This window comes from Geospiza fortis, unplaced genomic scaffold (genome assembly GCF_000277835.1).
Source record: "Geospiza fortis unplaced genomic scaffold, GeoFor_1.0 scaffold111, whole genome shotgun sequence".
NCBI classification, from domain to species: Eukaryota; Metazoa; Chordata; class Aves; order Passeriformes; family Thraupidae; genus Geospiza; species Geospiza fortis.
Genome location: NW_005054321.1, coordinates 2,563,051 through 2,577,420, shown reverse-complemented (window position 1 = coordinate 2,577,420; position 14,370 = coordinate 2,563,051). Strand labels below are relative to the sequence as shown.

At 38.5% G+C, this 14,370-nt stretch overlaps 1 protein-coding gene across 1 annotated transcript in view; it reads left to right on the top strand.

Moving 5' to 3' along the window:
- EIF3H (eukaryotic translation initiation factor 3 subunit H) overlaps positions 1-14,370 on the top strand; it is an 85,288-nt gene that overhangs the window by 8,162 nt on the left and 62,756 nt on the right. Inside the window, exon 2 of the mRNA XM_031056736.1 lies at positions 10,690-10,846. Within this exon, the coding sequence (XP_030912596.1) occupies positions 10,690-10,846 (157 nt within the window). The remainder of the gene's footprint in view (positions 1-10,689; positions 10,847-14,370) is intronic.

The window sequence follows — 14,370 nt, the reverse complement described above, 5'->3', positions numbered from 1 at the left end:
AGCAGGAAAACTGAGACTCCATGCAAGCTTGGTTCTCTGGATTGCACTAGCTGTTACTAGGAGGATCTGTCTCTGTTGCAGCCCCTTAGCACATAACCAAGTGTTTGCCAGAAAGGCTGAGTGTTTCAATGTGGAAAAAATCGTTATGCAAAAAGTTATAAATTATTAAAACGATATGGAAGTCATTCCAGTAGGGATTTACTGGTTACTTGGAAGCATCTGTTGAATGCATATGGAAGTCATGCTTTAAAGACACGCCCTTAAATAGCATATTCCAGTTTCGTTGTGCAGGGTATGTTTTTTGGAAAAGATCAGTAGTCTCAGATGAACTCCTACTCCCTCATCCCCATCTAGGTCTGCCTTACTTTGCTAATTTTTGAAGGGCAAATAGGTAAGAGTAACTGTCCTGCAGTTTTTCTTCAACTTCAAAATGGTAGCAGTCTGGCACAATTGATTAAAGAATAGGCTGTCCTCTTTAAATCTTTTTGTAGGAAGCTGCTAGAAGTTGATGCTGAAGAAAACCTTATATTGCAGTACACTCCTTGTGCCCCATGAATGTGAACACTGGTGATTCACTAATACACAGAACATTTAATCAACTGTGTGTTGAAGGATAAATGCAAAGTTCTGGTGTTTTGAGCAGAAAATGTTGAAACTGTGCCTTCTATACCACTTGTATACAATTTCCATATGCTGTGCTCTGAAGGAGTAAATTCCTTAGCTTTCATTCTTGAAATGATGGCTAGATATTGAATTCATTAAGAATAATAAGTATGAATTGTATTGGCAATTTGCAAAAACTGCCTGAAATACTGAATGTTTTCAAAAGTGTTTCGTTCAGTGAGATTCGGGAAATAGAAGAAATAATATACTAAATAGTCCTGGGGAAATGCTCCATCTCTCTTGCAACCAGCAGAATTTTGCATGCTAATCTCATCCCATCCCTATCTCTGCCTCCTGTCAGTGTGCTAATAACGTCTAATGCCCTGTCCTTGCACCATGAGGTCCGGGGCTGTCCTATGGAAGTGTTTCTGTAAGGAAATGATTGTGCAGTGCCCGTGGCCTTGATGGTTTCCATGGGAATGTGCATGAATCCATGTGCTGTGAAATGTGTTATGAAACTTTGCATTGCAGAGAACTGTGTTTTACCAGCGTGTGAGCACAGCAATGGGGAGTTTCAATGCACGTGTAATGCTGCATTTTTACTTTCATTCAGGCAATATTAAAGTGTGCTAATGGCTTGTGATTAACCCTGGAGATGGTTGTTAGCCTGAACTACTGTAAAACTCAAATGTAGTGGGACAAAAATGAAGAAGAGATTGGTCTATTTGGTAACACACACCTTGATTAACATTCAGTATTTTTCTGTTTTAATAACCTTTGCTTTTCTCCACTATTTAATTAGTTTTTCCTTTGATGTGCTGCAGTTTGTGTTTAACTACTTCCTTTTGCAAGAACAAGCAGCTCACTTGGACATGAGTAAATAAATGACTTAAACAGATAGTTCATAGTACCTACAAGACATTAGCTGATGAATGTAAATTCCTGGCAGAGTCAAGGAAAACCACAGCCTATGAAAACCCAACACGCCTCTAGCCAAAACCCAGTAATCTTCCCTTCTAATGTTGAACTTTTGCAGAAACAGGCTTGGTGTCTGTACTATTTCAGTTCTTCAGTCTGAACTCCACCTACCTGTGGAGTCTTGTCTCAGTTTGTCTATTCCATTTTATATTTTGGATATTAACCAGTTTTAGTTCTAGGTACTGAGAAATGTTTCATGTTCTGTGTCTGGTTTTACCTGAAATCAGTGATTTTTGTAATTTGAAGTAGCTTTATTTGTAGGTTATGATTTTTTAAAAAATCTTTGTGACTTTGAAAGTGTCCCAGTAATAGAATGAGGGAACAGCTAACCCATGTTTGCAGCAGCTGAGCTTGCTTCCAGTGAGTGAATATCCTGTGTGTCAATCACTTGGCAGTGTCTGTAGGAATCTGGGCTTGCACTGTGGGAACAACCACCCTGACTGGAAGTGGGGTGCTGTGTTGCTGTAGGGAGGCCCCCTTCTTGTTAGAATGGTTTTCCCTCCTGCTATTAGGGAAATTCTAGAGCTCTCGAGTCACAGAAGTTTGGAAGTAATTCTTCTTCAAAAGAGAAATAAAGCAACTGAAATAGCAGGTACATTTAAAGTGTTTTCTGTGGGGTATTTCAGTGGTGGTTGAAGCTTTGCTTGCAGTTTGTGTTCATGCTGCTGAGCTACACATAATCTATGCAAGAGTGTTCAGAAAGTGAAAAACTAACAGAATGTCTATTTTTTCTAGACTCAGCTTCAGGATAAGCAAGGTACAGCTTTTTCAGCCATGCTCCAAACAGTGCACATAAGCAGTTGATGTTCAGGAAGAATGATAAAATGCCTCTTGGCCAGTCACTAACTAAAAATTGTGCTTTGAGTCAGCCACTTACTGAAATAAAGTGACAAGGCATGTTATATCTGGCTTATTGCTGTATATGGATATCATCACTTTCTTTGTCCTGTTGGAAAGAAACCCTGACCAAATGCTGAAGAAAAGTGAGATGGCTATAAGCAAGAGGTAGTCTGGAAAACCATCTAGATTCCTATAATTACAGGTGGAAATGGTTCCTAAACCAAGCAGAAGTGACAGAAAAGACTTGTTACATCAATAATCTGTTATGATTTGGGTAGTTTTCTTTAGCCTCATGTAGATATTGTGGAGCAGAAAGGTTACTGATATTCCCTCTTGCAGTTAAATAATTTGAAGTCTCGAGGTTTACAAACTAAGCAAGTATTATGGTACTCAGTGATGTCATAAGACACTCAGGGAACAAAAAGCTTTGGATGCTTCTCATGTGCTTCCTAATACTCAAAAATATTAATATAGTACAGAAGCATGTAGCATCATCCCCCCATGGTTCAAGATGGAAAATTTTCTGTTCAATTTAACATGGATTTCCAGAATGGTTTGGTGCTGAGCACCTACATGAGTCAAAGTTGACAGACTCCTATAATTTATAATTTCAGTGTGAAAATATATTGCTTGAGGCCCACCTGAGATCAGTGCACATTCTTCATTGCTGGTGAATTTAGGCTCAGCTCCAAGAAACCTCTGCTCATGTCAAAAGGATATTTTGTTATTTGCACCCAATTGAGATGGTATGAAATTGCATGCATCGTTCTGTTATGCTCCTATTAATTATTGTTTTAAACCCCCAATTTTTGTCAAGTTCAGAAATAAGATTTTAACATCTGGTTTTGAATTAGGTGTTGAGTGACATAAAATGTAAGCTTACTATTCCAAGAACTGTATTTATAAAGACTTCATAAATGTTACTGTTTTGACTCTAGCAAGTCAAGATAAAGGTAAATTATTGCGGGGCGTTTGAGGCCTTCTGTCCAAAGGATGACTGCTACACTTACTAGATAGAACAGTGAGGGCTAAGGCTTGTTATTTCTGAAGTTGTTCTTCAGAACTACATTCTTCTGAAGTTACCTTGCTTTTAAGTCCACTCAGTCTTGGCCTTAGGTTTTTCAACAGAATGTTTAGCTTAAGTAGCTTTTGATTACTTCTCAGGGAATTAAGCTTTTTTTTGGGCCACCAAACATAGTTAGAACTGAAGATATCTGCCAAAATAATTACTTTAAGATGTTGAAGGTCTTAATAGAAAATTATTTTTAAAATTTTTTTCTTCTTCTGAGATAAAATTTGTCTTAGAGCTTTAAGAACTTTTATTCTAAAGTTAAGTATGAATAAGAAAAGAAAATATGTCTAGACGTCCATCATGTCAGGAATGGTCAAAAATGCAGTCCTGTTCAATAAGAGAATCTAGAAAAATTCAAAGATCTCTGCAAATAAGCTGGAATATGCATTTAAGTGAATTCAGTGTTTATCAGTAGAAATTGTCATATTTATTGAGATTAGTATAACATGCAAAGTTCAGTTTCGCCTCTAATCTTTAATTTCATGCAATGGTTTGGGTTGGAAAGGACCTTAAGAATCATCTAGTTCCAGCCATGTCGCAGACATCTTTTGTGAAAATCCTTTTCTTTAGGATTTTTCCTTCTGAGAAGCTGAGGCCTCAGAAACAAAATGTAAACAATGGTTATCTGCTGCTGTGGAATGCAACAGGTGGATCCGTGATTGATCTCGTGTGGATGTTTTGATTCAGTGACCAGTCACGGCAGAGCTGGCTCTCTCTCTCTATCCGAGCCAGCTGCTTTTGTTAGCATTCTTTCTTTTCTATTCTTAGCTTAGCTAGCTTCTGAGGAAACTTTTCCTTCTATTTCTTTTTAGTACAGTTATAATGTAATATATATATCATAAAATAATAAATCAAGCCTTCTGAACATGGAGCCAACATTCTCGTCTCTTCCCTCATCCAAGAACCCCTGTGACCACTGTCACACAGCCCCCCTGTCATGGGCAGGGAAACCTTTCACAAGACCAGGTTGCTCAGAGCTCCATCCAACCTGGCCTTGAACACCTTCAGGGATGGGGCATCCACTGCTTGTCTGGGCAACCTGTGCCAGTGCCTCACCATCCTCACAGTTAAGGATTTTTTCTAATATCTGATTTAGAACCACTCTCTTTAAGTTTGAAGTCATTCTCCCTTGTCCTGTCACAGCATGCTCTTGTAAATCCTCTCCATTATCCTTGTAGGCTCCCTGCAGGTGCTGGAAGGCCACAGTCAGGTCAGCCCAAGGTCTTTTTTTTTTAGGGTGTACAAGCCCAAATCTCTCAGCTTTTCCTCATAGGAGGAACCTATCCTTATAGGATCTGATCAGCTTGGGGGCTTCCTCTGGATTCACTCCAAGAGGTCTTGGCCTTCCTGCGCTGGGGAGTCCAGAGCTGGACACAGCACTGCAGGTGGGATCTCATGAGACTGGAGCAGAAGGGACAGAGTCACCTGCTCGACCTTCTGCCCACTCTGCCTTGGATGCAGCCCAGGACCTGTTTGGCCTGGGGGTGCCCATTGCCAGCTCATGTCCAGCCTCACATCCAGCGGCACCCCAAGTCCTGCTGGGCAGGGCTGCTCTCCATGCGTTCATCTCCCAGCCTGTGCTGCTACTGGGGGTTGCTCTGACCCAGGTGCAGCACCCTGCCCTTGCTCTTACAAAATCTCATGCAGTTCCTCCTGGCCTACTTCTTGAGCTCGTCCAGGTCCCTCTGGATGGCATTCTGTCCTTCAGGACTGTCAGCCACGCAACTCAGCTTGGTGTTGGACTCATGCCATGACTTTATGCGGTGGTGAGTCGTGTGCCACGAAAGTTCATATGTAACAGCTCTGAGACCAGGGTATCTACCTGTTGAGTCTGTAGTTCTGACATATTACCTGTCACAGTGCTTTCTAGAACCCATTTCTGTGCACTGCACTGATTAAGGTGGAATTTTCAATGTGTGTCTATAAACATCTGTCTCCTTAATCATCTGGAAGAGTGCGTCATGTGTATCAGACATGTTCTCTTAATGTTAATCGTTGCAGTAATATCTTTAATTTACTTAAGAGTTCCTTTTCTCCTGGCAGGAAAGTTGAGAGTCTCTGTTATTGTCTTATCAAATGGTGCTGTAGCCAGGAGACAAATCAGCTCAAGGCAAGTTTTTTTGGTCAGCTTTCAGAACTTGTCTTTTGTAACTGTAGGATAAGCACTTATCTGTAGTGTGTAAAAACCTCATCTGGAGCTATTAAAATGTTAACATTGCTCATGTTTCATGATATCTAGGTTTTTTGTATTTTTTTCCAAGTCTTTGTTTAAAAACAAAGCCATTCCATGCTTACTTGGGTATTTCAGAACGTTTAATTAAATTTCATTTTTGCATAGCTAATTGGCTGTTTCAGCACACCAGCAGTTGTAGATTTGCTTTTGGTGTAGGGCTACCAGGAGAAGGAGACATGGCCACTAAATTAGAGTAAAATGTGGTATGTCTTCATGTGGATATTAATTGCTAAACAGTTCAACTCTTTATCCAGAGGTGGCATATATGCCATACATACACACACCATTTATGTGTATCAAGATGATGTTGATTCCAGGCAACTCTGAGGTTAACATTGCCTGAGTCACTGTTAGTAATCACTAACATTGTGATCTGTCCATTTACAAAGCTGCATTATCAGTTCTCTCTTGAATCTGGTTTATGCTAGGAGTTTAAGTAAAATGGCTCATGCTGAAACACTGATATATAAAAGTTCATGGTTTGAGTTTTAAGGGTTTGTATGGAGAAGGCTACATGTGTGATATGGATGTATGCAAAGTGTATCACACATTATTAGCAGTCACAGCTTTGGAGACCCTTTTGCCAAGCTAACTGTTGGTCACAGTGTCAGTGGTGCTAAGCACTGAGAGGATGTGAGCGTTGTGGCACTCCCACGTCAGTGCTGACACCGGCTACGTCACCCAGAGTTATTTAGACGCTCTCCCCATCCTCTTCCCCAGATGCTGACAGTTGATGCTAGTGGTTGTGACCACAAAGCTTTCTTGGGTGGCAGAAAAATGTTAAGCATTTAAAAAGATGTAAATACTTAATTTAAGACTGTAGATCAGTGTGCTATATCATGTATTAATTGGGCTAACGGAAACTCTCTCTTGTTTGATTTCACATGTGCAAGGCATGGCACAGGTACTGGCAATCTGGTTTCAATGTGGTGACATTCAGCTCTCTGGAACACTGCTGTGCATGAATCCTCAGTGCTTTGATTTGCTGTTGTTTCTCTTTAGATAAATGCAGAAATGTGCATCTTGGTATATTCATGACCCTACAGTGGGGTCTTCACAGAATTTTCCCCCAAAGGCTCATGATACTTCAGCTGTGGGTTCCTGTTACATGTATTTCTGTAGTGAAGTACAAACTTTTGAAATTAGCAACTGTGATGTTGGGATGTAGCCCAATTTAAAATTTGGCAGTATGGAGTTAAAATATGTATCTTTGATGTTCTTAATAGTTTCAGAATGGCTTTTACATTTTTTAAAATTTAACTTTATTCTTCATGTTTGAGCAGTGCTTTGAAGATTTGGAGATTATAAGCACTGCAGAATTGCAAAGTTGTTTTTTTTTTTTTAATTGAGGATTAATGGTCATTAAAATCTGACAAGTGGCTACTCCAAATGATTAAATTACTTTGGTGTTTTGAACAATAAATTTACAAGGCTGCGGGACTCTTGAGTTTTATTTAGGAATTACTTGTATATTTTCTAAAGAGTCATTATGTACCTGAATACTTCTTACATGCTGATTTACTAAATCATACTGCATATGATTATTGACTTGTGTTCAGGGTATTAGAGTTTAGAAATCTGAGGGCTTTTTTGTTATTTGATACATTTTCTCCTTAGAAACATAACATTTCCCGCTGGCCAGCTGAATTACTTTAGTAACAGCAGCAGTTGAAATGGTTTGGTTTGGATACTGTTAATTTTGTGTAGCTATGGCATAGTAGTGAAGGGTCTGTGGGTATTTAAAAACAGTTATAGCTTGTACAAAGTAGCAATATCTCCTATTAGGGGAATAATTGGATGGGAATTATAAATGGTGTTTGGAAGGTGAATCAGCATTGACTGAAAGATGCTTATACTGGTGTTCATTTAGATTTCTTTGGGATTTTTTTAAAGTGTTATTTGGAAAAACTGATACTTTTCAATATGCTGCATTACTTGCATTATTTATATTAACACTTACTACATTTATTTTCAGACCAGTATAACTACTCCGATTCTGTACCATGCTTCACAAACATTACATATTTTTCTTTTAGGAAATGTCTAGATACAACTTAGTGCTCATTTTTCTTGAGTATATGTGGTTTATTCAGTATGAAGTATTGAAATGTTATGGCATTGGTGCTTGCATAGTGGTCAGCTCTTCCTGCCGTATCGAGACTAGCAAACAAATGGAAATTACATTTTTAGTGTTGTAGCTGATGTTATTACTAGAGAAATAGTTCTGCTTTACACCTGCAGGTCTGTTTTTAGTACTGAAACACAAGTTTCAGAGCACATTTCCTGCTTGGTCATATGGTAGTGTTTTGGTGGCAGGTTTTTCAATCTGAGCTGAAGAGTCTGCTGTACAAAAGACTGGTGTCTTAAATGCCAAATAAAACTGTCCAGAACAAAGAACAAAATGAAAACAAAAATCCTGTGTCATTGGATGCATCTTTTTATAAGTGATTTCGGTAGCTAATGTATTTTCCAGTGCAGTCATAAACACAAACTTCTGCAGTGTCCTAATGGTTGTGAAATTTGGAGTATTGAGTTCATGAACTTCTCTGCTCCCTTTCTCAGACTCTGTTGGAAAGCGAGGTTGCAGGTAGGCTTAAATCCCTGGGGTCTGTGTCTCCCTGGATAATGTCTGCTCTGGTCTTCAGGCTGGAGATTGAAAAGTGCAGGCTTGTGTAATAACTTCATTGTGTATTGGGGTATTTGGTTAACATTTAAGAGCTTTGAACTCCTGGTTTTCTTCCTCTGAAAAATCATTGATACTCTGTGGCAGCCCATGCTTGTTTCATTTGTGACTGCTTTCTGTGAGCAATTATCATCAGAAACGCTGCAGCAAATTGGCATTGTATCACAAATGCTCCTGGAAAGAAGTTAAACAAGCAAATAATACTCCCTTTAACAGGGACAATCAGTGTGCATAGAGAGCTCAAGCGAAAACGAGAAAAATACTGGAAAAGGTGAAGCTTCCAAAACTGTAAAGACACTGAGAATAGTTGTAGACAACTGAGTACACTCTGTGCTGTATTCTGGCAGCGTAGTTAGGGATGCCATGGCTGTGGAAGACAGGGCTTATGGCAAATGTATGATAAACCTTAGCTTTACAGTAAATGCAAGCTGAATATTATTTATGTGCTGACTCTGGTACATTCATCTGCTATGTCTAGGTGATCTCAAACTGGTGGTTGGTTGGTGTATTGTTTCCATCACTGTTAAATACTGCTTCACTGCCCACTGATCCTAATTTCCTTACTGTTTTCCCATGAAATAAAATGTATATAACCAAAGTATCTCTTTGTGTCTCTGCTCTGTATACCTGTTTTAGCAAATTGAATAAAAAGGTGTGGCTGCAAAGGATTTGAGTGACAGATGTGAATGAGTATTGGAGTGAAATGTTGTTTTCTATCGATTATTGAGAAGCTTCAATGGAAGTATATCTAGATTAAAGAGGAAGCACAAATGAGTGATACTGTAAATAAACAAGGAGTCAGTGGGTGTTAGTCCAGTTTGATACTGAAATCCAACTTAGTTGGAAATGGGTATTTCTTTTCGGTTTTACCGTCTCTGCCCTGGCTCCAAGTATGAAGCTTGTTTTCCCATTTTAGCCCAAGAAGGCAGTGTATTTGCAAATATCTTCTATTCTGCTCTCCTTTTTCTTTCATTTAATCTGTGTTATGGTACTTCAGTACATTAATGGTGTTTTACAAAGAGTGACATCTGCTAATCAACAAAGCAGAAAGCTAGGGACAAATATATGTTCCTGATGTGTAAGTATGAGCATAACTTCCTTTTTTTCCCCCCCCTGCCCTGTGAATGTTCTCCTTTCATTTAATCTGTGTTATGGTACTTCAGTACATTAATGGTGTTTTACAAAGAGTGACATCTGCTAATCAACAAAGCAGAAAGCTAGGGACAAATATATGTTCCTGATGTGTAAGTATGAGCATAACTTCCTTTTTTTCCCCCCCTGCCCTGTAGAATGTTCTCTAAAAGCCAGTACTTGTACAAAGCCTGTTCTAAGGGCAGTTGACTGAAATCTACTAAACTAGTTTGTTTGCCAGCAGATGTTAAAGTAGTAATTGCTTTAATGAAAACAATAATCATCAGACATTTTCTGTTGGATTTTGAATGGATGGATTAGGGTTTAGTAGAATAAACCTCTTACACTGGAGAAAGCATAAGTTCTTTCAAGTCAAGGTTTGTGGTTAGTGTCTTACCTTACTGTAGTTCTTGTCAAGTATAAAATGTTATTCAAGTATGAAGTGTTGCTAGCAAATGACTGACTGTTTTTGAGTGGTTTTGTTCATACTGTTCCAATTTACAGTATCATCTCATGAGAATTATTCATTGTAGAATTCAGATTTAAGGAAGGAAGTGGAAATTAAGTTGTTAAAAATATTACGAGTAATTTGTGCATTATTTTTTCTTTTATCATTGATTTTCTTTAAATACCCTGTGACATGCCATTCACGTTATATAACTTGAACTATCATCTGAAGTAAATAAAAACTTCAGTGAGATGTACTTTAGAAGATTAATTCAATTGAAATTTGATGGGATCTGCACCTTTTAAAAACTCTTACCAGTTTCTGCATAGTTTTTTAAGATGTTTTGTTAGTTCTTTGTGCACTGTGTCCCCCAAGAGGGGGCTTATTGGACCTGCAAGATACTTTTAAAAGCTCACAGTTAAAGCAACAAGCTAAAGTAAAAAGGATCAATATTTCATTTTAGAATGGTATTTCAGAAAATTGGTTTAGAACTGCATTTTGATGGTTTATTTAATAGTCTTGTTTTTTCCCTGTAATACTAGGATGGCTGTCTGCTCTTCAACCTGTATTAAAATTGCTGGTGCTTAAGCTCACTTGGTTTGCAGCTCTAAACCATGCAACAAATTTAAAATTCCAGATACATAGGTTTGAGGACAAAAATAATGCATTGCATGTTATGATTTTATTGTTTTATGTTCTAGGTTGTGTTAAAGATCATTAAACATTACCAAGAAGAAGGACAGGGGAATGAAGTAGTCCAAGGCGTGCTGCTGGGTCTTGTGGTGGATGACAGACTGGAAATCACAAATTGCTTCCCTTTCCCTCAACATACAGAGGATGATGCAGACTTTGATGAAGGTAATAGTTACAATTTTGTAAAACTTTGACTAAAAATAAGATCTCTATGGGCTATAAAGGCCTTTTTTCCCTCACAGTGAGCAGAAGCTTGTATGTACTCAGATTTTTTACTCTGGCTTGAGGTGTCAATGGGTTAATTGGAGTGCTGTCCTGAATATCCAAGTTAAGGCTTGTCTGTATAAGGGAAGTTATAGGGGATGAATACTGTATGATATGGACATTTATTTTAGGATGAGACTCCACACAGGAAGTTACATTAGTTTCCTGTCTGTAATTCATAATCACTTTAAAGCTTTTTATGGAAATGGCTGTGTGTACGTGTGTGCATACATACACATCTGGATGTAGCTTGGCACATAGATTGCCTCTCTGTGGATTTAATTAATGCATTAAGTACTCATTGGAAATCTGGAGAGCAGAGCTTTTTGAGTTTTGAGAGGCTTTGGCTAACTTGAAGTCTGGATGATCATTTTGCTTTCTAAGTGAGCTAGAATGTAGTATGGGTGGTTTCTGTCTGTCTCTGTTTTTTGCTGGTCCTAGTGATGTTAGTGACACTGTAAGTTAGTATGATTGGCTTGGCACAGAATGACATCAAATTTATAAAGCAAACTTAAAAGGCTTACAGTTCTAATCTTGATATTATACGTATGCGTGTGTGTATTTAAGGATAATATTAGAGAAACTTTATTGGGGCGTAAAGAGTCAGTTTAACTTCAAGAGTAACTAAAGAAGCAATATAGTCAAAGTAGTTGCAGTTGCTTCTGTTTTGATAACTCAGTTTGAGCAAGATCACTTAATCTGTACATATAAACTGCTTTTTCTTGCTTATAATGAGATTAGGTATTATTAAATTAATATTTTATCTTGAAAGAATCTTGGACTCTGCTTTTATAGCAGAGATAATTTTAAGAATTCTTTGCAGCTTGGTAAGGTTTCGTTGCTGTTAATTGTCTCCTTTGTGGGATTATACAGTTAGGTCAAAGAAAATAAGAGTGCAAAAACAAAATGGAATCTTAATTGTCCTACAATACATGGTGCTTGAGTCAGAACTATATTTTACTAAAGCCTAAGAAATATTTTAGCTCTTTCTAGGCTCCTTCTCTTCTGGAACTCTTCAAAGGATTGAAGTAATCAAAATTCTTAATTGGACCCCATGCTTCATTTTTTTCTGTAGAAAATGGCTGAATTATTTCCATGTAGCTGATAGGAGAGCAAGTATTGAAACGAATTTCTCAGTGTCAGAGATGGATTCAGCTCACTATAGGATGGCTCCCATGCTGAGCTGTAAGCCTGTGATCTGGTATGCAGGGTTCAACTCTCTGTGGGAGAAACTTCCTTCCAGGAAAGTGATTTTTGGTGCAAGTCTTTCCTTTTTTAGCAAGTAGGCAATAATCCTAACATTAAGTAAGGTCCAAAGGCAAAGTTTCCCTCACCTGGACCCTTTAACTTTTCAGCTTTCTGTTCCCATGCTGTGGCACAGAAAGCAGAGCAAACTGGCCAGAGAGGGGAGTGAGCCTGTGGCAGTGAGGCTGATGCTGCCTCTGGCAGTGGTGGGGAATCTGCAGCCAGGCTGGGGAGCTTGCCTGTGCTAAACCCTGTAAGCTAATTCAGGAGAATTTCCTATGGGTTTCCATCTTCCCTAGCCTGTACTACATGGATCGCAGAGATGTTGCCTCTGTATTCTTCTCAGTGAAATGCAGTTAAAATGACTGAATCACTTAGAAAATGCAAAGTGCTCGTGTTCATTCTGCATTCCCTTTACTAGGGGCCTCTTGGGCTCTTTAACCTATGTAGTAGAGCCTAGGGAAGATGAAAACCTAAACAGAATGGCTGTTGGGGTTGCTTGCTTGAGCCATTGGTATCTTTTTAGACTCATCGGAGTTGTCTTCTGTCTTGCCAGTGTGAAAAACAATGTTTTATAAATGCCCCGTTTGTTTTTCCTGGAGCTGTGTTTCCCTATGCAAGCGTCCTGCCAGATTTTCAAAAGATTCTTTTTCTTCTAGATGCAGATAATTCAAGTAGAGAAATCTACTTGAAATCTTATGTGCCAGAATACTAAAACTGAGGATGCTAAAAACCAAAGAAAACAAGACACCTCCTTCCCCCTACGACTTGTGTGTTACTTCAATACTCTACCTGGCTTTATATATTTGCACAAATTCAGGCCCACAGATATGGGGGGGAAATACAAAGGCCTTGGCACTTCAGTGCTGCTGTCACACAGAATAATACTTAATGTTGTGCTCTTTTGTCAGGATGATGTTGCATCATCTGCTGCCTTAGTGTAGGCCTTAGTGGTCTTGAGGTGACTGTTGCTAAGAGAATTTGAGCTTTTGTACAGGAGGGTGATATTTGAGCAAATAAACTGTTGGGTAATTGGCAAGACACATTTATGTGAATGTTTTCCTCTTTTAAGCTGTGCAAACCTAATACAAAACACATTTTTGAGGGTGCTAAGAAAATATCCTTAAATTGAACTTGAAATAGGTATGCATCACATTTAAGAATCAGTTTGATAAAGATGTATTTAAACTTGCTTACAGCAACCATTCCTTTAAATATGCTTAGTTATGCATTTGTTATGGTGCCATTTTGTCTCTTGCTTCTAATGCTTGAGATAATATCAAATTTTGACTATTTGCTGTTACAGAATTACTTCAAAAATTATTTTTTAAAAAAACCCCATATCTGAACTTTTACTGCAAGAACATTTTTAATGCAGTTTGAATTGGACTATTTCTGAAACTACAGAAAACAGAGAGAGGTTTTTTCAGGTAATTCTTATTTCAAATGTGGGCAGACTGTCCACCATGTATGAATCTGCAGGTGTTTTGCATCATAGAAAGTTTCCCCTGAAGTGTTGTCTTCCTATGATTCTTTTTACAAAGTGCAATTTTTTTGGTAAGATTTCCTGTCAGGGAAGTCTTAAACACTTAGACTGGTCTGCTACAGCATGAGATTTTTAGTGGGAGTGAGAGGGTTCAACCCAGCCCTCTGTTAGAAATCTGTAGGTGAAGTTTAGTTGATGATGTGTGAGCTAATAGAGGAAAATTGCAGAATTGTTGTTGAGTCCTCAGCAAAAGATGCTTCAATGTGAATGTTCAGTATTTTAGGGCTGCACTTTGGGCTTTTGGTTTGGCATTTGCTTTTCACATAATTGTGTTTCCTTATTGCTGGTGCACTTAAATCCTCATAGGCATTGGCTTTATTTTTCAAAGCACTGATCTTAAACTTCATAAGGATGCCTTCAGTGATTTACACATACAACCCCTATTCCTGTGCCCCCTGTCTCCCCTTCCCCACATCCTCCACCCCACAGATTCAACTCTAGTTTAGGGAAAATCAGATTTCTGCTGTAAGGATTTTTGGCTTAGGTACTTCAGTGAAAAGTTGTAGTATTCCAGCTTGTCTTACTGAGGGTAGTTTTATGAGAAGTGCTTTCACTTTAGGGCACTTCCGAGCCTTTGTCTGAGCATAGTTTTGCTGTCTTTCAGTTAAGGTTTACTGAAAACCTTATTTTCTCT